Here is a 22,932-nt window from a genome sequence, read left to right on the forward strand (position 1 = left end):
GTGCAAGATCCGGGAGGACAAGGAGCAGGTCCTCATGGTCGCCCCGTACTTGCCTGGCCGGACCTGGTTCTCCGAAAATATACTCCTTGCGACAGCACCTCCCTGGCCTATTCCTCTGAGGAGGGACCTCCTTTCTCAGAGAGGGGGCACCGTATGGCACCCACGTCCCAACCTGTGGAACCTCCACGTGTGCTCCTGGACAGGACGCGGCAGGTTTGAGTGGCCTACCAACCACCGGTGGTCGCCACTATCACTTCAGCGAGGTCCTCGTCCACGAGACAGGCCTACGCTTTGAAGTGGAACCTCTTCGTCACCTGGTGTGCTTCTCGAAAAGATCCCACCAAATGCCTGATTGGGTCTGTGCTCTCCTTCCTCCAGGAAGGGTTGGAGAGAAGGCTTTCTTCCTCCACACTCAAGGTCTACGTGGTGGCAATAGCTGCTCACAATGACCTGCTGGATGCAAGAACAGTGGGTTAGCATGACCTGATCCACAGTTCCTCAGGGGCCAAGAAGATTAAATCCACCTCTCCCCTTACAGATACCCTCTTGGGACCTCGCAGTGGTCCTAACTGCGTACTGCTCTCTTCGAGCCTCTGCAGACAGTGGAGCTTCAGTTCCTGTCTATGAAGGGGACCTGCAGGCATTCTCGGTTGACGAAGCATGTCTGGAATTCGGGCCGGCTAACTTTCACATTATCCTGAGACCCCGGCCTGGATATGTGCCCAAGGTTCCTACCACTCCCTTCAGGGACCAGGTGGTGAACCTGCAAAGCTGCCCTTGGAGGAGGCAGACCCAGCCTCGGCACTGCTCTGTCCAGTACGCGCCCTTTGCGCTTACATAGAAAGGAGGGAAGCAGAAAGGGAAGCCTCTCTCCAAGTAGAGGCTATCCCACTGGATAGTGGACGCCATTGTCCTGGCTTACCAGGTTCAGGGCTTGCCATGCCCCCTTGGGGTCAAAGCACACTCCACTAGGAGCATAGCTGCCTCTTGAGCATTAGCGCGTGGTGCCTCGCTGACAGACATCTGTAGAGCTGCAAGCTGGGTAACACCGAGCACATTCGCCAGGTTTTATAATCTGCCAGTGGAGCCTGTGTCCTCTCGTTTACTCGCCCCAGATGGCCAGTGACTGGACACACACTGGTGCCTTTGCTTGCTGTGCCATTCCCCTCCTAAATGGACCGGATACGTGCACTTATATTCGCTCAGGTGAGCCTCTCCGAAGGCCCTGAGTTCCTCTAGCACTGTTGATGCCGGCACCAGAGTGCATGCCCGAATGGTCCCAGCCCTCGTGTCAGGCTAGGTGCCCCGTGTGCACGGTTCCCCAGCAGGCCACACGTCACATGTGTATTCTCCACGGTAAGTCTCTTTGAGCTTGTGTCTTCCCTTGGCGAGACTCTTGCCACCCCTGGGGTTGAAAAACTTTTCCACCTGCGGCTGGATACTCCAGGTTTTTCCGTATGCATCCCATACGTGGGTCATACGTGTATTCCTAAGTCCTCCCTACGGGTAGGCACTGTGATTGCATTTCTCCAAGTGGGATATGCCTCCCAGTGTACCTTGGTAGCTGAGCCAGTCCCTCGTCATGTTAAACTCCAAGGCAGGGTGCACAGGTCAGCCCAGGATGCTGGAAGACAGCCGCTGTTGCGTGATTAGACTGGGACCCCCATTTTGTCAGTACTGATGTAACTCGTAGTGTACTGACTGAAAGGGAACGTCTCGGTTACGTATGTAACCCTCGTTCCCTGAAGGAAGGGAACGTAGACATTGCGTCCCCATGCCACATCCGCTGTACCGCTGGTATGGCCGGGGCGGTCGGCCTCGGCTCCTCAGCAGGTAACATAAATGCGTGACTGCAATGCAACGCCATTTATACCCATGCAGTGGGGCGGGGTTGCATTAGGCAAATTCTGCAGACCCATGACATTTTCATGTCATTGGATTGTTTTGATTGTGATTGAAGGCAGCTGTCTTTCTAAGCGAAACCCCCATTTCGTCTGTACTGATGTAACGTCTCCGTTCCCTTCCTTCAGGGAACTAATTGATGTGCAGGTAAAACCTCAAGAGATGCACACGAGGCAGTGGTTTTATACATCCTAGTTGATGAGGTATCAAATCCCATTCAGAGAGGTACAAGTAGGACCAGTTACAGTGGTGCCGTGACCAGGGTAGTGAGTTTTAGGTAATGAGTGTTAATGAGAATCCAGCTAATAAGAGCTATGCAGGTAAAATGCATAGCTCTTATTAGCATAGCCCCCCCCCCTCCCCACATGGCTATGGTATCTTTACAATCACAGAACCCCGACGGTACCGAATCTCATGTGCAAATTACCACAAGATGCCTAGAACAGAAGTACCACAGAAGTACCAGCTTTGTGTGAATAAATGCATGTGCTTAAATACATAATCCATTCTGATTAAGTCACGAGGAAGGGGGGAGGTCAATAGACAAAGAAAGCCTGGAAGCCCCTTACTGATTGGATCATCTCAAAGATAGGGCGTCAGCCAATCCCAATCTATAAAAGTAGAGCCTAAACACTGACTCTTTGCGTGTGCCTTCCGCCACGAGAGCATTCCACTAAGTGAGACGAATGGCACCCAGCCATAGAGAAGAGAAGAGAACCAGCCTTGCACTTGAAAAAATCCTCCGAGAGACCAATCCGAGCTTCACTGCCCTGAAAAGACTCAGAGAAACTCAGACAGACACACACATCTAAAGCCACCTCAATGCAAGTATTTTATTTTACAATCAAACTGCGTTTAAAAGGTTGTCCCGATCATTCCTGTTTACAGGAGTATTAATTAGATTACTTGAGGTCCCTTGCAAAGGATTGAGCGTCAAAGGCTATCTCTCTCTCTCTCTCTCTCTCTCTCTCTCTCTCTCTCTCTCTCTCTCTCTCATTCTTTCTCCTTTTTTATTATTTATTAAGTGTGATTTTTCCCTGTATGTTGTTTGTTTTACTACTTGTATATGCATATTTACCTTGTGTGAAATCGTAGTTTTGTATACTCTAGTTGTTTATTAAACCCCAATAGTTTCATTGAAATTTCATCCATATTATTTTGCTCATAGAGTTGAAGTCAGTGATGACGTAAGATCTTAGCTACAAATCAAGCTTGATTATCTTGTTACTATTTCAGTAATACAAATTGTACAAACATATGAAATATTATTTGTCCTGATCAAACAGATTAATGTTTCTTTAAGTTTGTAAGATTGATATTTGATGAAGAAATCTAATTTTCCACTCCCAAGATGAGAGAAAAACTTGGATAACTGAAATCGTCAGTTTGTCGTTCTTGTATAGTGGTGTGTCTGGATGTTCCTGTGATGTTTCTATTAAAAGTTTCCTGTTTCAAGTTCTCCTTCACCTTCGTGAGTTTGACCTACACACCTGATTTGTAACAGAACGACTGACCAATACAGTTTTCTTCTGCTGCGTTTTTTTTGTGTATTTTGTTTTGTTTCCCCGTCTTCCCATGGCTCTCCCCGATGTCCAGCTTCTCTGCCTGGAGCAGGGAGACTGCCCGCTGGAGGCACACACCCGGGACTTCCTCCAGCTTGCGTGCCTTTCCCGTTTCCCGGACCATTTGCACAGCGTTTTCTACTACGGCGGCCTGAGCGAGCGGTTGAAGGCACGCGTTCCAGCGTGCGGTCCAAAGGAAGACTTCGCCGCATTCGGAGTGGGTACAGGAACATAACCACTCGCCATTCACCATTGGCCCGGCTGAAGAGGACAGTGGTACCAGTAAAACTTCACCATCGCCAGAGACCAGCCATCTACCACCGACCACGACCGGCATGAAGGAAGTGCCAGAGCCCACCGCAGACCGCGGGTTGGGACAAGAGCCCCACCCATCAGCCCGTCAGTGATAAGGACCTCTGCCGGCCATCTCGAACTGCGAGACATCTTCGAGGCAGATTTAATTGAATGGTATTCAGAACTTTCTCCCATAACGCCTGTCTCTCCAGTAAACCCTGTTTCTCCAGTGTTCCAAGCTTCTCCTGTGCCCTTAGAGCTCCCACCCTACACTCCACAGTGGCCCGTCGACACATCGGCTATGCCCTAGCTCCTCCCTCCCTCGGCTCCACCAGACACCCTTGGCCAAACGGCTTCTCTGGGTTCCCTCGTCACTCCAGCTCCGCCTTGGTCATTCGTCGTCCTTCCTACACCTTCCGCTTCGTCTGGCTCCTTCTTCCCTTCTGCTCCGCCTTCATCCCTGGTCACACCGGCTCAGCCTCTGTCTTGCAGTTGTCCGTCTCCACCTCGGACACTCGTTGCCATGGCTCCACCTCTGTCTCCTGGGCCTCTGGTCTCGTGTTGGCTTATCGACCCAGCTGCTCCTCCGGGGTCTCCATCAGTGGCTGCTACATCGTCGGTCATCCCCAGGGTGTCTCCCATCATGTCGTTGACCCCATGGTTCCTCCCTCCTCCGACTCCGCCCTGGGGCCTCACCTTGGCTGGTCTCTGGACCATCTGGCTCCTGCTCCAGGCTCCCCACTGGCTCCTCCCTCCTTCCATGCCCCCTTGGACTTCCCTTTTTTGTTGGACTGGTCTTTGTTCTGAACTTTCTGTTTCTGCCTCTTTGTGTTCACGCCCTCCTCCAGAGCCCCCTCCCACCCTTCTCTGATGTTATTATTTAGGTGCGAGGACACGCCTTTCCGGGAGGGGAAGTAATGTTACATGTATGCCTGTCCTGTCTGGGTTAGTTTAGCTTGTGTTTCTCCCCAGTTCAGTTAATGAGTCATGTCTATCACCTGTGTCCTGTTAATTACCTCATTTAGCTCTGTGTATTTAGTTCTCAGTTTCCCCTCAGTGTTTGTCCATCGTTGTTCTTGTATAGTGGTGTGTCTGGATATTCCTGTGATTAAAAGTTTCAAGTTCTCCTTTGCCTTTGTGAGTTTGACCTACACACCTGATTTGTAACAATGCCCTCCATTTGAATTATTTATTCCCCTAAACTCATTGTTGTTACACAATAACCATTTCAGATAAACCAGTGCACACCAGATTTTATGCCAGTTAATCCGGCTATTGCTGAATTAATGTTCTCCTGGGAAGTTTGTATTTATAAGTTAAGAAGTCGTGTTTATGGTGTCAGGTGGTTCAAGGCACTTTGGTCAGAGCAAGATGGCGGTATACCTTTTATTAATTAACTACAAAAAATACAGAAAGGTTTTTAAACTCTCCTTCTAGAAATCAAAGAACGTCTCGGGTTATGTATATAACCCTTGTTCCCTGAGAGGGAACGAGCACTACGTCGAAACGACAAATTTCGGGATCCTCCCTAAGCATCAACGCATCTGAAGTATGAATGAAACTAGTCCAATCCTGATTGGTGTTACGTCATGATGTAGATGTGATGGCATACCCGTAAACTATAAAGGGGAGGCCGGCGCATAGTAGCATCAATTATCGCGATGAAGCAAAACGCTCTCAGGCGATAAGCGGTGTGGCGACGAGACGCAGTGCTCGTTCCCTCTCAGGGAACAAGGGTTATATACATAACCCGAGACATTCTCTATATCGAGGGAACTTCGCACTGCGTCGAAACGACGAATTTGGGGAACGAGTGCCCACTAGGCCACGCCAAGGATACGCCTGCCCTATTGTGAAGCTGGAGACCAGGCACAATTAGGACTGGAGCACCCTAGCACCGGCGTCGCAGGGAGGTGTTGCTGACCTTCCAAGTATATTCTCAAGGCCCTGAACGGGCCATACGGAATTTATTCATACGGAATCGTCAACTACACGCTGCCTCGGCAAACGTGAGATTCGATCCGATTACAACATATTTAGCTTCCATCCCTTGAGATAAAAGACCACAGGCGCGAGGCTGAAATGCCCGAAAAGCGCAAGCGTCGAGATATTTCTCAATAACCACAGCCGGCACCCTCAGGAGCTGACTGCTGCCTCGCCCCAAACAGTATCACGTACACCGATTGCGTATGTTCAACTTATTTTATTGCAGACCCGTAATCTGCGCGCTGCCTCGGCAACGCGATATCGAGCCTGCATTATAAAGTGGCGAGCTCTCATTTGTTTCACTCCTTCGATGCTGAGTATGTCTAATTCCTCAGAATCAAACTACTCAAGCATCTGGTTCTCCACCCGGGGGAAGAAACCGCATAGAGCGGGCTTCCGCACGGGGACGGAGAACACCGAATCACTACAGGCAGCCCCCTCAAGAACTGCCCGAGCGACCTTATCAAAACCAAAGTATCGTGTTTGGTGCTTAACTTCACCTGCCTCAATGCTGTGCACGTCAGACGGCTCAAGCATCCGGTTCTCCACTCCGGGGGAAGAGGCAGCATAGCAAGCTTCAACAAAGGAAAGGAGAACATCTGAATTGTCAGCGAGGACTGAGATGGTGCCTCAGCAGTCCCAAGACCCGCTGATAAGTTCATTAGTGAGTACACTGATTTATGCCGCCGCACGCTGCCTAAACAGACGCGGGACAGATAAGGTTGGCCGGCCTCTTTGAGCACACGGCCAGCAGAGAGCGAAGCACCCTGGGCGTCAGCTTATCACAATGCCAAAATGCGCGGCTCCCTCGAGTGCCGCACTAGCATGCTGAACACCCAGACACTTCACACAAAGCAAATGTGTGTCCGAGCCTGCATGAAACGGGGACATGAGTGCACACATTGCTTGAACTCTCTCTCAGTCGGCACTCACACAATATATATTTCTGACAAACAACAATAAATAGACAGACAATTTCACACAGAGCGTTATGCTGAAGAGCGATAACTGACGCTACTATGCGCCGGCCTCCCCTTTATAGTTTCCGGGTATGCCGTCACATCTACATCATGACGTAACACCAATCAGGATTGGACTAGTTTCATTCATACTTCAGATGCGTTGATGCTTAGGGAGCATCCCCAAATTCGTCGTTTCGACGCAGTGCGAAGTTCCCTCGATATAGGGAACTCTGGGCTCAAAAAGACAATCCCGAGCTTCCCACTCATATTTTCGACATTGTGGTGGCATTAATGTGCGTTCAACTCATAAAAACAATCTTTCCAATATGACTTGAGCGCACCATATGTTTATAATTTTAACGGAGAGATTGACAATTTGGCAAATGAGGTCAGCCCCTTCTAAATGGCATGAAGTCAGTCTGGGTAATGATCTGAGCTATAGTGTTGTATTGTTTCTGTACACAAGCTTTCTTACCGCTTACACCTGAAGGCCCCTGCTCTCCTCGCTCACCACTGGGACCTGGGTCTCCTTTAGGCCCTGATGAAGAAAGATTTCAAGTACAAGGTGTCAAACAGTGCCAAATGTTGAACAGTCAAATATGGTAATGGCTGAGATTTAAGTTTAATGGTGTTTAATTAGGGAAGCATCACTATTACTACTGGTCAGACTAAACAAATTAAAGTGGTTTCACTTTTGCACAACTGCACTGCAATGTAAAAAAAATACTTGTATTGATTTATTTTCTTCTTGCTATTTTTAGTAGTAGTAATAATAAAACTGAAGACAATCTATTAAATCATTTGGTTCAGATTAGTCTTTCAAGCAGTACCTGGATTTCCACGGGCCCCTGGTATTCCTGGCAAACCGGTCTTTCCAACGGCACCTGGACGACCATCATTCCCAGGTAAACCTTGTGTGCACAGGGTAGTAGTTATTAGAGCAGTAGTAAAACTCTTACCGCATGGGAAAAATGTGCAAGGCATTTCCACAACACATATTTTCTGTTTTATTACGGTGTGAATTATTAAGGTGGCCTTTGATCATAATAATCAGGCACCTTGTATTCCCCTCTCTCCTGGATCCCCCTTCGGGCCTGAAACACCTGGAGACAGAAATAAATAAAGTCAGGGAGAGATGTGGATCTGCTTTACACTGTTCCATATGGGATGAGAGATGTGTGAAAGCGAGGAGGCGATTACCAGGTACACCCGGGATGCCAGCCGGACCCATCTGCCCTACCAAACCTGGGTTTCCTCTCTGTCCTTTTTCACCTAGAGCTCCAGGCACCCCTTCTTCACCTGAAAGACAAGAAAAAATTAACAAAGAGCACAATACTTACACATGCTTTTCAAGGGCGTGCACACTATACACATATGCATACAAATTCAAACAGATGCACAAAAATACACTAACCTGGTGCGCCAGTGTCTCCTTTCTGTCCTGGGCTCCCTTCTATTCCAGGAGGACCTGATACAGAATAAATATGGAGTATAAATAATGACTGCACAAAGCTGTGACATCAAAATAACAAAAATAATATTCACACGCACATCAGTAAAGGTCAAAATACCAGAACAAAGGCTCAAAGGACTGTTTTAGTTCAGTTCAGTGTAAAGTCTGTTGTGACCAGCAGGGGAAGCTAAAAACACACAGATTGTTAAGGAACATGCAGAAAGTGATCGGCTCTATTCTGGTCACTGAGCTCTGCTACTGAATCCCAAAGATGAGACCAATCAAAACCAGCCCCTTTTTCGCCCCTATAAACAGGGGACATGATCTCAGAGATGTGGGTGCCTCACAGATATTTTGTATCCCTCTGGATTCCAACTAGTAAGAGCTGTGCAGGTAAAACCTCACTCCTCTGCCCTCCCATGCTGATTAACACTGGTTTGAATCCGGTGAAGTGCGAGTAGGATCAGTTACATTGGTCCAGTGACCCAGAGGGACGTGACATTTAGGGGGGTGAGTGAGAGTAAGAGATGTGCAGGTAAAACCTCAAGAGACACACAAGAGGCAGTGGTTTTACACATCCTAGTTGATGAGGTATCAAATCCCATTCAGAGAGGTACAAGTAGGACCAGTTACAGTGGTGCCATGACCCGGAGGGGAGTGCGTTTTAGGGGATGAGTGTTAATTAGATTCCAGCTAATAAGAGCTATGCAGGTAAAATCTTACTCCTCTGTGTGATGTGTGTTCATTTAAATGCAATGTGTGGATTTTTTACCACCATTTGCTTTTTACAACTCCACCCACTCCATCCCTAAACCTACAAAGTGATGTATAGTGCATACACACTTTATGAGCACATGTGTTCCCTGGGATCAAACTCACGATTGCATGATCACGTTGTTGTATAGTGCATTACTTTACCAACTAAGCTATGCAAAACCTGAAATATTATGCAGAGAAAATGCTTTAAAATGAAAGTGTCCTGCTGTCATTAGGACCACAACTTTAGTAAACACTTCTATGCATCGTATTTCATGAATTAAAATATTGTCGATCAGGGCGCAACTTTAGTAAACGCTCCATTGGTCATATTTCAAGGAAGGGACAAACAACCTATATAGGCGTATTGGTTGGAGGACATGTTGATTAGTTGATATAGAGGTTTGAGTAGGACCTGTTATATTAGCAAAGTCATTAGCATCTCTCAAAAAATCTAACCTTTATTGAATAGCTATATTTCAAATAACTCCTTATAAAGATGTTTTACTAACTTTTTAACTTTTTTTGAAGTGTCCAATTTGAGTGAAGTCAAGCATTGTACAAATAAATCCTGAATATTAAACTTTTTTTAGCTATAGCCTAAATATTTATTTCTTCTTATATTACTATTGTAAAACTGGAGTGAGAGGTTAACTGAATGACTATATTTTCAATGCATGGATCCTCATACAGATCAGAAGTGATTGAAAGTACACAGTTACCTTGTAATCCAGGTGGGCCGGGTTTTCCAGTTTGACCAGGTGGACCAGGTGGACCAGGCGGACAAACCATGGCTATAAAATAAGACAAATAATTACCTCAATTCTTTGGGACACACCTATGGTGTCTCCTGCTTTGAAGGGGTCATGAAATGGAGAATCAAAATGTTCTTGGTGTTTCCACGTCACAAGAGTTTACGCTACAATAAAATCATACTGCAACATTCACTCCTTAAAGAAGACTCTCTAGTTTGAAATAGGAGGGTTTTTTCACTCTCAAATCAGCCCATTCGTGATGTAACAATTTTCCACATAGACTGTAAAAAATATGGACTATGTGTCTTCACTACCTTCCACTGAAGAAAAGTGAATATAGTGCTGACATTTTTTGCTGATTTGTGACCGAGTCTGTGCAGTAGAGAGCAGGAAGCAGATCCAGAACAATTCATTATGTCGCATGCAGTGCTTGAAGTTGTAACAGTCATAGCCTATTACAAGGCAAGCTATTTTTTCTGGGGCTATGTTCATCCTCACCATTGGGGGTCACTAGTAGTACTCTATGTTTGGTATAAGTTTGAGGAAAAGCAGAAGAAGAATTAGATACAACACCGGTGCTGCGTTCCACTCCACTTTAAGACACGCACTTGCAAACTTCCCTAAGCACTTCCCCTTGGGGGAATCCCCGCCGCCATTTTGAAGTGCGTTCCACTTCGTGAAGTGGACAAGGGAAGTTTATATGGACAGACCCTTGCTCCCTCGATTTTGACCGAGTGAGCGAGTCTACTTCATATGTACACTTCAGGCAGCTTCATATACCACAATGCAACGCGATTGTGACGTCACCACGTATCGTGTTTAATTTACCCCACCACAAACAACTCTATGATATTTTTAAAAACATTTAAAACAACCCAAACACATCCATATACATATAGAATGCTGCATTAAACAATTTCGTAAAGGAAAAAAATAAATAATAAATCAACTCCAAAGTGGATTCCAAGTGACCAAGGGCTTAGGGCATTCCAGTTCAGTCCATTGCAAAGTTTCCGCCAGTAGTGGGCACTCATGCAGCGTAAGCAATGACGCACATCCGAGTGAACGAGACGGAGGGAAGTTTGCGAGTGAAGGGCATGATAAAAACGAACTGGAACGCAGCACAGTGCTGCGTTCCACTCCACTTTAAGACACGCACTTGCAAACTTCCCTAAGCACTTCCCCTTGGGGGAATCCCCGCCGCCATTTTAAAGTGCGTTCCACTTCGTGAAGTGTACAATGGAAGTTTATATGGACAGACCCTTGCTCCCTCGATTTTGACCGAGTGAGCGAGTCTACTTCATATGTACACTTCAGGCAGCTTCATATATCAAAATGCAGCGCGATTGTGACGTCACCACATATCACGTTTAATTTACCCCACCACAAACAACTATAACTATTTTTAAAAACATTTAAAACAACACAAACACATCCATATACATATAGAATGCTGCATTAAACAATTTCGTAAAGGTAAAAAATAAATAATATATCAACTCCATAGTGGATTCCAAGTGATCAAGGGCTTATGGAGTTCCAGTTCAGTCCATTTGCAAAGTTTCCGCCAGTAGTGGGCACTCATGCAACGTAGGCATGACGCACATCCGAGTGAACGAGACAGAGGGAAGTTTGCGGGTGAAGGGCATGATAAAAATGAACTGGAACGCAGCACAGGAAGAGACATGATCAGTTATAGTATGTTAAAAATTTTTACCAGAGGTGGCCTATTAAGCAATATTGGATCTTTATAACCATATATGGAGTGAAAGCATATTACCCAAAGATTGGAAAAGTGCAATAGTTATGCTAATAGTGAAACCAGGGAAGGTTATTAACCAATTGCCCTTACGTCGACATTATGTAAAGTAATGGAGAAAAGGATAGTAAGAAGGTTGAATATTTTATAGAGAAAAAAAGAAATATCAACTTCAGATCAAAGTGTTTTTTAGGAAAAAGAGGTCTAAAATGGATGCTCTAATATTATTTGAGAATGATGTTAAAAAAAGCTCGTATAATGAAAGAATATTTGATTGCTGGTTTCTTTGACATTGGAAAAGCATATGATAATCTATGGAGGGAAGGATTGTTAATTAAGCTAAATAAAATTAAAATAGGGGGGAGAGTGTATAATTGGATATTACATTTCCTGTTTGGACGCACTTTCCAAATAAGAATAGGGACTGAATGGGACCCCACAAGGAAGTGTAATCAGTCCAATTTAGTTTAATTTAATGATGAATGATATTTTTGAAAAACGTAATCCTAACATTGGAAAGGCATTGTATGCCATATGGGAGCAGTATGGAAAAGAGGTAGGAATCTTAGGAGTATAGTGAAAGGATTACAGGAAGCAATATATGAAGTTGAAAGATGGTCAGTAGACTGGGGATTAAAGTTTTCAGTATCAAAGACTCAATATATGATTTTTACAAAGAAAAAGAAGATGGAACAAATTACACTGAGATTATATGATCAACAATTAGAAAGATTGTCAGAATTCAAATATCTTGGACTAATCTTTGATGAAATATTAACATGGAAGAGAAAATTGAAAACAAATGTAAAGGTATAATAAATTGTATGGTAGCAATATCCAAGTATGAATGGGGAGCAAGCAAGAGCTCATTATTGCATGTATATCAAGCATTAATTCGCTCTAGTATAGATTATGGATGTGCAGTGTATGGGGCTGGATCTAAAATGGAGATTAAGAAATTGGAAAATATTCAATCTAAAGCAGTTAGAATATGTTGTGGAGCAATAAGATCAACCCCTTTAGATGCCATCAGGGGTGAAATGGGGGAGATGCCATTAGATTTGAGAAGAGAGAAAATGTCTTTGATGTACTGGGTTAATCTACAGGGAAGTGAAAGAAATCATCACGCGCAAACAGTTTTAAAAGATTGCTGGGAATATAAAAAGAAAGGAGGGAATAGTTTTAGATGGAAATATGAGCAATGGGTCAAGGAGTGTGGCCTGAATGATGACGTTATCTGTCCTAATATACCACTACATGGTGTATCACTATGAAATATTACAGAACCTGTTGTTGAAATGAGATTACTAGATGCCCGGGAAAAAGAAGAAGGGTATAGTAATACCTATTACCTAAAGTTTTGAAATTAGTGGTTTTATGAGAGAAACATTTGATTCCTTTGTACATATCTATACAGATGGATCTAAAGACATAGTGAGTCAGAAAGTGGGAATAGGAGTGTATATTCTCAGATTTAAATCACAAATAAGTTTAAGATTAAGTGATCAATTATCTGTATATTCCACAGAATTAGGTGCTATAATAGAAAGGATTGCAGTGGGTTGAACAGATTAAACCAAATAGGGTTGTTTTCTGCTCAGACTCTTCATCAGCTCTAAAATGTCAACAAGAACTGATAGAGAAGACCTGATAGTGGAAATGTATTGTACAGAATGAAAGCAGAGGGTATAGTAATTTATTTCTGTTGGGTACCAGCACACATAGGGATAGTAGGGAATGAATAGGCAGATCAATTAGCAAAAGAAGCATTACAGAAAAATTTGGTGGATATTAAGGTACCCCTGGGAAGAAGTGAGGTAAAATCAGTGATTAATAAGAAAATAATTAAACCGTGGCAACAAAGATGGGAAAATAGTAGTACAGGCAGATAGTTTTATAATATTGAAAAATCAGTAAGGAAAAAGGAAAAGTTTTGTGGAAGACATAGAAAGGAAGAAGTTATGATATCTAGATTAAGGTTTTGGCATACAGGGTTAAATTCAACACTTGCAATAATGGGGAAGCATGAAAATGGTATGTGTGATCAGTGTAGTGGACCTATTGGGAAAGGATTTGAGAGATAATCAGGGATATACGGCGGTTTTAACCTTCTTAAAGTGTACAGGATTAGAGCATAGGATATAGATGTAGTAGCCTAATGCTTTCCTCCATCTCAGAGAGTGAGGAGTCCACTGTGGAAACTGGAGGAGCTGAACACACAGCGTCAGTTAAAGCATGGGATCTGATCCTTTGGGGGTGGGTAGGGCAATTCAATAATAATTATACAGATACATCACCCATGCAAGTAAATAAGTTATACAGTAGGTGGCGGTAATACTCCAAAGGTAAGAACGGCCATATAACAAGAAGAAGAACAAGAAGAAGAAGAATTAGGTCCAGTTTGATTTGCCTCATGCTGTCTGCTGCTCTCGCTTTTGAATCCTGGTTTGGGAAACTGTTTGTTTGCTGCCCAAATGTAAGTGTTGCTTTGTTTCATGTTTAGTTTTCTATATATTTTTGATTATAAATTCTACAACTAGACAAAACTTACCACAATAAATACAATAGAACGTGATTCATTCTAAATGCAGTTATCATGAGTTTAAAACGCTTGCAGGATAAGTTTTATGGAAATGATCCGGCTGCGTCTGTGTTTATTAAATTTTGAATAATCGTCAGTATCACAGACAAAACTGTCCAGTCGCTTCTGTGCTTTTATGAAATTGTGCTCTCACTAATTTGCCCTGTTTAGTAAATCTGGCCCAAAGACATTATCAAGCAGGTCACACTTTATACTCTGTGTCTTCTACTACAATGAACTTGCATAATAAAACAAAAACAAAAAAACAACAACACTTGTTCTGCTATCGAGGTGGATACAGGTAAGGTTAGGACAGGTTTAGTAGCATGGGTAGTTTAAGGGTGGGTTAAGAGATTGTGGTTATTGGTGTAATTACATGCTGAAAAGTACAGTGTAAACATATATGTACATACAGTCGTCAAAGACACTAAATATAAAGATCTGAAAATGCATTTCATGACCCCTTTAATAATTCATGGCAGATTCTCAAAATAGGACCTGGTCAACCAATAGGATTTCTCTTGTGTGTATATGTGTACCTCTTTGTGAACTAACGTTGAGCTGGTTTAGTTGAGTCCTTAGCTTTTCTAGAGTCCCATTGATCCCACACAGATCGGTCAGACACTCCTGTTAAACACACACACACACACACACACACACACACACACACACACACACACACACACACACACACACACACACTGTTTATTTGTGAATTGTGGGGACTTTCCATTGGCGTAATGGATTTTACACTGTACAAGCTGTAAATTCTATCCCCCCTACACTGCCCCTGCCCCTAAACCTACCCAACACACACACAGTGCCCTGAAACCTACCGATCAAAACATTCTGCATTTTTATATTTTCCAAAAAATATTATTTAGTATGTTTATGAATCCTTTACATTGTGGGGACATCTGGTACACAAACACACACACACACACACACACACACACACACGCGCACGCACGCACGCACGCACACACACACACACGTTTGTTTTTGTGACATATAGGGACATTCCATAGGCGTAATGTTTTTTATACTGTACAAACCGTATTTTCTATCCCCTTACACTGCACCTGCCAATAAACCTACCCAACACACACACACACACACACACACACACACACACACACACACACACACACACACACAGACCCTAAACCTACCCATCACAAGAAACATTCTGCATTTTTACTTTCTAAAAAAAAAGATTTATTAGCAGTTTGACAAGTGGGGACATGGGTAATGTCCTCATATTTCACCCTCTCCTTGTAATACCTATGTCATACCCATCTCATTATACACGTTTGTGTATAATGAGATATACAATATATGTCACAAAAACATGCCCGTCCACACATACATGCTTCATCTCTAAAACAGGCCTTTCTCTATGTGCGTTTGCTTGTATGGCACACATGAATGATGGTGTGACGTGTGTGTGTGTGTGTGTGTACCTCATCTGAGCTGGAGCTGCCCAGCTTGAATCCTGCAGAAGAATTGAATTCCTCGGTTCTGGGATCAGCTGATATACAGTGAGTGTGAACGCAATCCTTCAGAGTGAAGACTGCACACAATACACATCATACAACACAGATTACATAACCACAGAAACAAGGTTAACACATAAAAAGTGTTCTCATGCAAAACTCAAACTCACATTCAAACCAAGCAGCTTCCTATTGGTCAGTGCAGCGAATTCAAGTGACCAACTTAAAAATAAGCCAAATCTGCATGGGGAATATTTTGCACCTGATTGTGTGAATTACTATTGCAATTACTCCATTCGCCAAGCAATGGTAAATGTGACAGAACCTTAAGGCTACAACTGAAAATCTACACATTTCATTGCATTATGTAACAAACAAAGCTTCTTCATGTTGTTCACTTTATTTATAACTGTATTATTTAAAACCTAAAGACCTGTTTGAAAAGCATCATTCTTCCTCTAAATCAACGCCACTTGGTTTGATATTTTGTATCTACACCATTAAAAATAAAGGTCCCAGGAAGAACCAAAAATGGGGTTTCACAGTGATGACATAGAATAGTTTTGGTTCCCCAAAGAACCGTTTTGTGAAAGGTTTTTTAAAGAACCATTTTTTCCAAACCATTTTATAGTCTAAGGAACCTTTTTGCACTACAAAGAACCTTTTTGTTCAATGGAAAGGTTCTTTAGATATTAAAGGTTATTCATGGAACCATACACCCTGCCAAAGAACCATTTAAGAGCCTTTATATTTAACAGTGTAATGTAAGGACATTTATGAATGTATACTGTTTAAATGTGAATTTATTTAATCTCACCTTTGTAGGCCAGCACAGAATTCAGTGCGATCAGCAGCAGGAGAAACACGATGAGAACAACAGTACAGTGGTGCTTCTTCTGTGGTTTCCTTGTTGTTGGATCTGGAACAAACAATGCAGAACTCTGGATAATAAACTACAGAAAACTGATGCAAGCTGATTATAAGTGATATGATATTAAGGACATGAAATTAGTGCCTGTGGCGGAGGGGGCGTGGTTCTGCGAGGTCTGCAGCGGGAGAGAGAGCTCATAGCGGAGCAGCAGGTAAGTAGGTCAAGCACAGATGACGAACACCTGTTTCTGATTGCAGTAATTGGCGTGGAGAGAGCGCATTTAAGCCGTGGCCGGGAGAGAGTTGAGAGAGAGACATGGACTGGGACTTTGCGACTGTTGCACAACGAGAGAGAGAAACCTGAGCTGTTAAACGAGGATCCCTAAAGGTGCGATAAGTATAAAGAAGAGAGTCACGCCGCTGAGCGTTTGTTTTGTTTGAATTCTAAGAGACTGAATAAAAGCCCCAGTCCCAGTCAAAGCCGACCCTGTCTTCTTCCTTCCTGAATATAACGAACATTATCACACTGGTGCCGAAACGCGGGAAGGGAGAAGAGAGCCGCCGCCATGCAAACTCCGCCGAAGACACCACTTGCCGATATTGTCCAATCGCTCGCCGGTCTTCACCAAGAGCACCATCAAGACCAACGTTTCGAAGCTCTCCTCACGGCCCAGCATGAAGACCACGAGCTGTTTCGGAGCTGGATGGACCGGGAGATTCGGGCCGTTCCCCAGAGACAGAACATCGACTGATGCCACTGGCAAAGATGGGTCTGGAGGATGACCCAGAGGCCTTCATCGAGCTCTTCGAGCGGGCGGCCGGGTATCAGGAATGGCCCAAAGCGGACTGGCCAATGCGGCCACCAACTGCCAGTCCAGAATCTCCTGGTCTACGAAGACCAGAAGTGACCAGATGAGTTTGGTCGGCCCTTCGTGTTCGCGCACCAGCTCCGGGACTCCTGTCGCAAGTGGTTGATGGCCAACGGGAGCGACGTTGAGGGAATCATCGATCGTGTGGCACTGGAGCAGTTCGTGGCCAGATTGCCGAAGAGGACTGCTCAATGGGTTCAGTGCCACCGCCTGACGTCGCTGGACCAGGCCATCAAGCTGGCGGATGACGAAATGGTGGCGTGCCGCGGGGTCAGCGAGCCCTTGCCATCGTCTCTCTCTCTCTCTCTCGCTCTCTCTCTCTCTCCTTCTTCCCCCTCCTCTCATATCTCTAAGCCTGTCCCTCTACCCAGGTCGCGCAGTGCTCTGGCGCCCCGGCCGGCTCCACGGTGAAGATCAGGGGGTTCAGCTGAACCAGCCGCCAGGTACCAGCTGTCAGTGAGAGGAGGGGGAGGAGCTCAGGATCCCGATCTGCCGGCTTCCCGGCCCACGCTCTCTCCGCGCCAATACACAGGCTTACTTCCAGCCACTAGGGCCGTGGGGAAACTTGGGCCGGCATGCTGGCGCTGCGGGCACCCCGGACACTTTATCGATCAGTGTCTGGGGATGGAGGTGGGGACGCTGGTCCGGGTCCCCGACATGCCGCCCCTGATCAGGCTGGACTGTACCAAATACCCGTGAGTATCAAGGGGGGGTACTTATCAAGCTTTGGTGGATTCAGGTTGTAACCAGACCTCCATACACCAAAGCCTGATTCAGCATGGGGCATGGGATAAGCGGCGCGTGGTTAAGGTGAGGTGTGTACACGGGGAGGTGTTGGAATACCCATTAGTGCCCGTGGATATTCTATTCCAGCACCTCCGGCATCCACTGATTTTGGGGACCAATTGGCCAGATTTTAATAAATTATTGGGATATTTGTGTGTGGATACCTCTTGGGGTAAACAAGACAGTGGGAAGGTGGCGGTCGCTCAGGCGGGGGAGGTCGAGCCGAGACCACTGGGCACTGCTCCGGGGGAACAGAGCACGCCGGAAACGCTAGTGTTTTCGGAGCGCAATGATTTTCCCTTGGAACAGTCCCAGGACGAAACGCTAAAAAATGCGTTTAATCAGGTCTGTGCCATCAACGGCCATCTCCTGCGTCCTGACCAACCACTTACTTTTCCCTATTTTACTCTGTTAAAAGACAGGTTGTATCGGGTGACCCAAGATGCCCAGACAAAGCAGACTACAACCCAGTTGTTAGTTCTGAAAAGCTGTCGGGAAATTCTTTTCCAGGTGGCTCATTACAATCCGATGGCCGGGCATTTAGGGAAAACAGCAACATAAAACCGTCTCATGGCCCGATTCTTTTAGCCGGGCATTCACGAGACTGTACGCTGGTGGTGTGCGTCTTGTGGTGAATGTCTGTTGCTAAACCCACCGGCCCAACCAAAAGTACCATTGTGCCCCCTTCCATTGATGCAGGTCCCCTTCGAAAGAATTGGTATGGACCTCATCGGGCCATTAGAGCGGTCAGCTCGCGGACATCGCTTTGCTTTAGTCCAAGTGGATTATGCAACGCGATATCCGGAGTCAGTGCCACTGCGCAACATTTCGGCGAAAAGTGTTGCGAGTGCACTGTTCTCCCTAATCTCCTGGGTGGGAATCCCGAAACAGATTCTCACCGATCAAGGCACTGCGTTCATGTCACGGACGATCCACGAACTGTATGAATTGTTGGGCATTAAATCTATTCGTACCAGCATCTATCACCCACAAACAGACGGGCTGGTAGAGAGATTTAATCGCATGTTAAAAACAATGATTCGTAAGTTTGTTCACGAAGACGCCAAAAATTGGGATAAATGGCTAGAACCTCTCTTGTTTGCTGTCCGCAAGGTCCCCCAAGCCTCCACGGGGTTTTGGATGTCATTAGAGAAGCTTGGGAGGATGGACCATCAGCTAGTAAAAACAAAATTCAGTTTGTATTGGACCTGAGAACAAAACTCCACACGCTGGGTGGCTTTCTATGGAGAATTTGTTACAGGCTCAAGACAAACAGAGACAGCTAAGCAACAGACGGGCTAGGTTACGGAAATTTTAACTGGGAGATAAAGTACTTCTATTACGTCCCACCTCTAGTTCCAAATTACTCGCCAAGTGGCAAGGACCTTTTGAGGTCACACGACGAGTAGGGGATCTTAACTACGAGGGGATCACCGGCCTGAGTCGGGGCGGTGGGGGTATGTGGCGGAGGGGGCGTGGTTCTGCGAGGTCTGCAGTGGGAGAGAGAGCTCAGAGCGGAGTGGCAGGTAAGTAGGTCAAGCACAGATGACGAACACCTGTTTCTGGTTGCAGTAATTGGCGTGGAGAGAGCGCATTTAAGCCGCGGGCGGGAGAGAGTTAAGAGAGAGAGTTGGACTGGGACTTCACGATTGTTGCACAACGAGAGAGAGAAACCTGAGCTGTTAAACGAGGATCCTTAAAGGAGCGATCAAGTATAAAGAAGAGAGTTACGCCGCTGAGCATTTGTTTTGTTTGAATTCTAAGAGACTGAATAAAAGCGAGTCCCAGTCAAAGCCAACCCTGTCTTCTTCCTTCCTGAATTTAACGAACATTATCACAGTGCCATTTTACAGTATTTCCATAGTCAATATTAGGAAATATCAGACCGCTGAATGTCACAAATTTCCAGAAACACAAGCATCTCTGAATGTCATTCTGTCCTAGATCAGAGGTTTTCAAACTTTGATGCCAGGGACCCCCAAATATGATTAACCTCTTAAGAGGGACCCTCTTCCTAAAATCAATCTACAGTATATATTTTTATGCGTGAAAAAACATTTAAACTGTTAGATAAATAGTAAATAGACATTATAAATACAACATATTGTTTCTAAACTTAAATTGGCTATACATAATGTTGGATAAAAACCTGAAGTAGAAAATTTTTCAATCAAAAATTATTTAAACATCTTTCACAATAAATGTATGTAAGCAGGTTACTTACTGCATTAGGAATCCTGCCTTACAACCCCAGTGAGTGAGCAAAATAATGGGGACAATAATGAGAGAAACTCACTTGAAAGAAACAAAGCAAACATATACAATTCTGGAAACTATGTATACATCAAGAAAGGAGAGAAACATTTAGAACCGAAACATTTTGAATGTTTAGTAGACTTCAATCATTTTTGCTTTGTCTTTTTATTCACTGAAAATTTCTGGGGACCCCTTAGAACCTTCTGGAGGACCCCTTGGGCTCCCCGGACCCCAGTTTGAAAACCCCTGTCCTAGACTCACCACTTTGCTGGAAGTCGTAGCGATCGGCCTCATGGAGCTTCATGTTGTTGTCATAAAGAGGGTTTGCCTGGCTGAATATAGAGGCCTTCCCTTCAATCCAGTCCACTTCTGTCTCCATCAGTCACTGCACACACACTGACCTGTACACAAGCTGGATGACAGATTAAAACACAAAACATATGCTGGCTCATCAAACCATCAGTCTGACAAGAGAGATGCAGCGGAAATTGTTCCAATGAGGTGGTCAAGAAAAAGGAAGTTGTGTGGTGTTGTGTTGTATTGGCTATAGTAAGCATATTGAACATAAACTGCTTTTCCAGTCAGTTTCATTTCTAAGAATAACTAAACAGGAAAGTTCTCAGCTTTTGGTCACATTTATTGTGTGATAAGCTAATTTGACATTAACTATCTATTATCACTGGTGCTTAAATATGAATAATATTCCCTATTATCAATGTTGAAAAAAAAAAGTTAAATAAAAAATTCAAATTATTTTGTAGGATTATATGTATGTATTTAATGCATCCTTGCTGAATAAAAAGTATCCATTTCTTTTCTTTTCTTTTTTTAAGCCACAAAATGTAATTACATTTTTCAAACAAAATTGAATTGTTTGAAATGATTTGCTGTAATCTTGTTGTATGCTCTTAAATTAATTTAGTCAAGACTACTGAAAAGTTGTGGTGTTCCCACTAGGATAAAGTAGGATAAAGAGGGATAGAACTGATGACCGTATGTGGACTGTGGGAACTGTGTCAAACTAATTTATTTTAATTATTTCTATGAAAAACAATAGTCAACGCAACACTTGTTCAGTTGCTAAGTGTAACATTTGTAGCATGCAAGTAATTAAGAAGTGAAAAACGTATCACTGGCATTAGCACAGTTACAACTCATTGAGAACAGCATATAGTTCACACAGCACCAACAGCCTAACCACACGGTCTACACATCAGCTTAATGCTAACCTCAAAATTCAATGCAAAATAACACACATTTTAAAGGGCACACTTTACAGTAAGGGAACATGAATTATCATAAATTTATGCATGGCTTATGCATTACTATGTGTATTAGTATCTCATGAATCATCAGGAACTAACAGGAGTTCAAAGTCTTTCATTCATGACTTCATGGATGGACAACACCTTAATTAAAACATTAACTAAGATAGGCACATCATCATGAATTATGGTGTAATACGCATGACCATGATGCATTCTTTGTTCACCAAAAAAAAAAAAACATTAATCTCCTTCTATGGACAAAGCTATGGTTATGGTACATGAATCATCATGAATTGATGCATGAAAAAAGCATTAATTCATGTCATTTCACAATTATGCCATCCTTAATATAACATTGTCAATTGTTCAGTGTTTCAAAGGACTAAGTGACCGCTTTAGTTGAGGGGCCACACACATGAAGTCATGAGAATCTAATGGTCAGTTAATGATGACTACTGTATTTGAATGTCACCAGAATTCAAGTGGTTTGTGCTGTGATTGGCCGATTTTGGGGTCTGACTATTTACCTGCAGGCTACTATGAAGAAGACATGAACATGCTTAGCTCAGAGTGATTAATGAAAAACTTTAGTTAATCACATTAATTGATTATTAATTACTGGTCTAGCCTGTGCATGCATAATGTAATGTGGATTTTTGTATATTCCTTTAATAATTAATGAGTTCACACATACATTAGCTACATTAAATAGAGTAAAGGTTAAGCGTATTTGGTGTGCTGTCTGGTGGAGGGCTCAGAGTATTGAATTTTGGCCCGAACCCAGAGTTGTCACGTGATGTAAATGCATCGTCTCACCTTTTCTGTGTGTGTGGGTTTGTTGGAGGCGTGGTTTCTGAATACTCTCACTCACGGACACGGACACCTGCTGCACTCATCACGGGGACCATTTATATGGGGTCCTCACTCTCCTTTGCTGTCAGATTATTGCAGTTCATCTGGGTCCTGTCCGCGTGGTGTTCCTGTTCCTGTTCCTGTTCCTGTTCCTGTTCCTGTGTGTCTTGGATGTTTGTACTCGTTGCTCCGGAGTCCCGTCTCCCGCCAAATCGAATAGCCCATTCATCCCTTCGTCACAACCCGGCGTGCTCTCCCTGCCTGCCCGCTCTGCTGGTGCCTGATCTACAGCCTGCCTGTCCTATTGTGTTCCTGAGTATTCGCCTCGCGTCTTACAGCGAACTGTTTGTGTTCATCCTGAACTTGAGTATAATAAACTGTTTAATTCTCACAACTGGATTCTCTGTCTCTTTTCCACCAGCGAACGTAACAAGAGTAGCCTATTAATTAGGTTAATTATCTGTCCTTCTCCTGATAAATAAAATAAATTAAACATAATTTCAAGTAGTCTTACATGCATGAATT

At 44.1% G+C, this 22,932-nt stretch overlaps 1 protein-coding gene across 3 annotated transcripts in view; it reads right to left on the reverse strand.

Moving 5' to 3' along the window:
* Positions 1 to 22,386, reverse strand: part of LOC137074982 (macrophage receptor MARCO-like) — a 39,462-nt gene extending 17,076 nt beyond the window's left edge. Inside the window, exons 1-11 of one of the 3 annotated variants that reach the window (XM_067443096.1) lie at positions 22,372 to 22,386; positions 20,549 to 20,699; positions 16,324 to 16,425; positions 15,474 to 15,583; positions 14,550 to 14,637; positions 9,638 to 9,709; positions 8,121 to 8,174; positions 7,907 to 8,005; positions 7,765 to 7,809; positions 7,537 to 7,617; positions 7,182 to 7,244 (exon numbers count right to left, since the gene is read on the reverse strand). In XM_067443096.1, coding sequence (XP_067299197.1) covers positions 7,182 to 7,244; positions 7,537 to 7,617; positions 7,765 to 7,809; positions 7,907 to 8,005; positions 8,121 to 8,174; positions 9,638 to 9,709; positions 14,550 to 14,637; positions 15,474 to 15,583; positions 16,324 to 16,425; positions 20,549 to 20,666 — 832 coding nt within the window. In that variant the 5' untranslated portion in view covers positions 20,667 to 20,699; positions 22,372 to 22,386. Of the gene's footprint in view, positions 1 to 7,181; positions 7,245 to 7,536; positions 7,618 to 7,764; positions 7,810 to 7,906; positions 8,006 to 8,120; positions 8,175 to 9,637; positions 9,710 to 14,549; positions 14,638 to 15,473; positions 15,584 to 16,323; positions 16,426 to 20,548; positions 20,773 to 22,371 lie in introns of those variants that run through there. The other 2 variants (XM_067443097.1, XM_067443095.1) reach the window with 2 other exon arrangements.
* Positions 22,387 to 22,932: the final 546 nt, after the last annotated feature.

Source organism: Pseudorasbora parva, chromosome 5, assembly GCF_024679245.1.
Source record: "Pseudorasbora parva isolate DD20220531a chromosome 5, ASM2467924v1, whole genome shotgun sequence".
NCBI classification, from domain to species: Eukaryota; Metazoa; Chordata; class Actinopteri; order Cypriniformes; family Gobionidae; genus Pseudorasbora; species Pseudorasbora parva.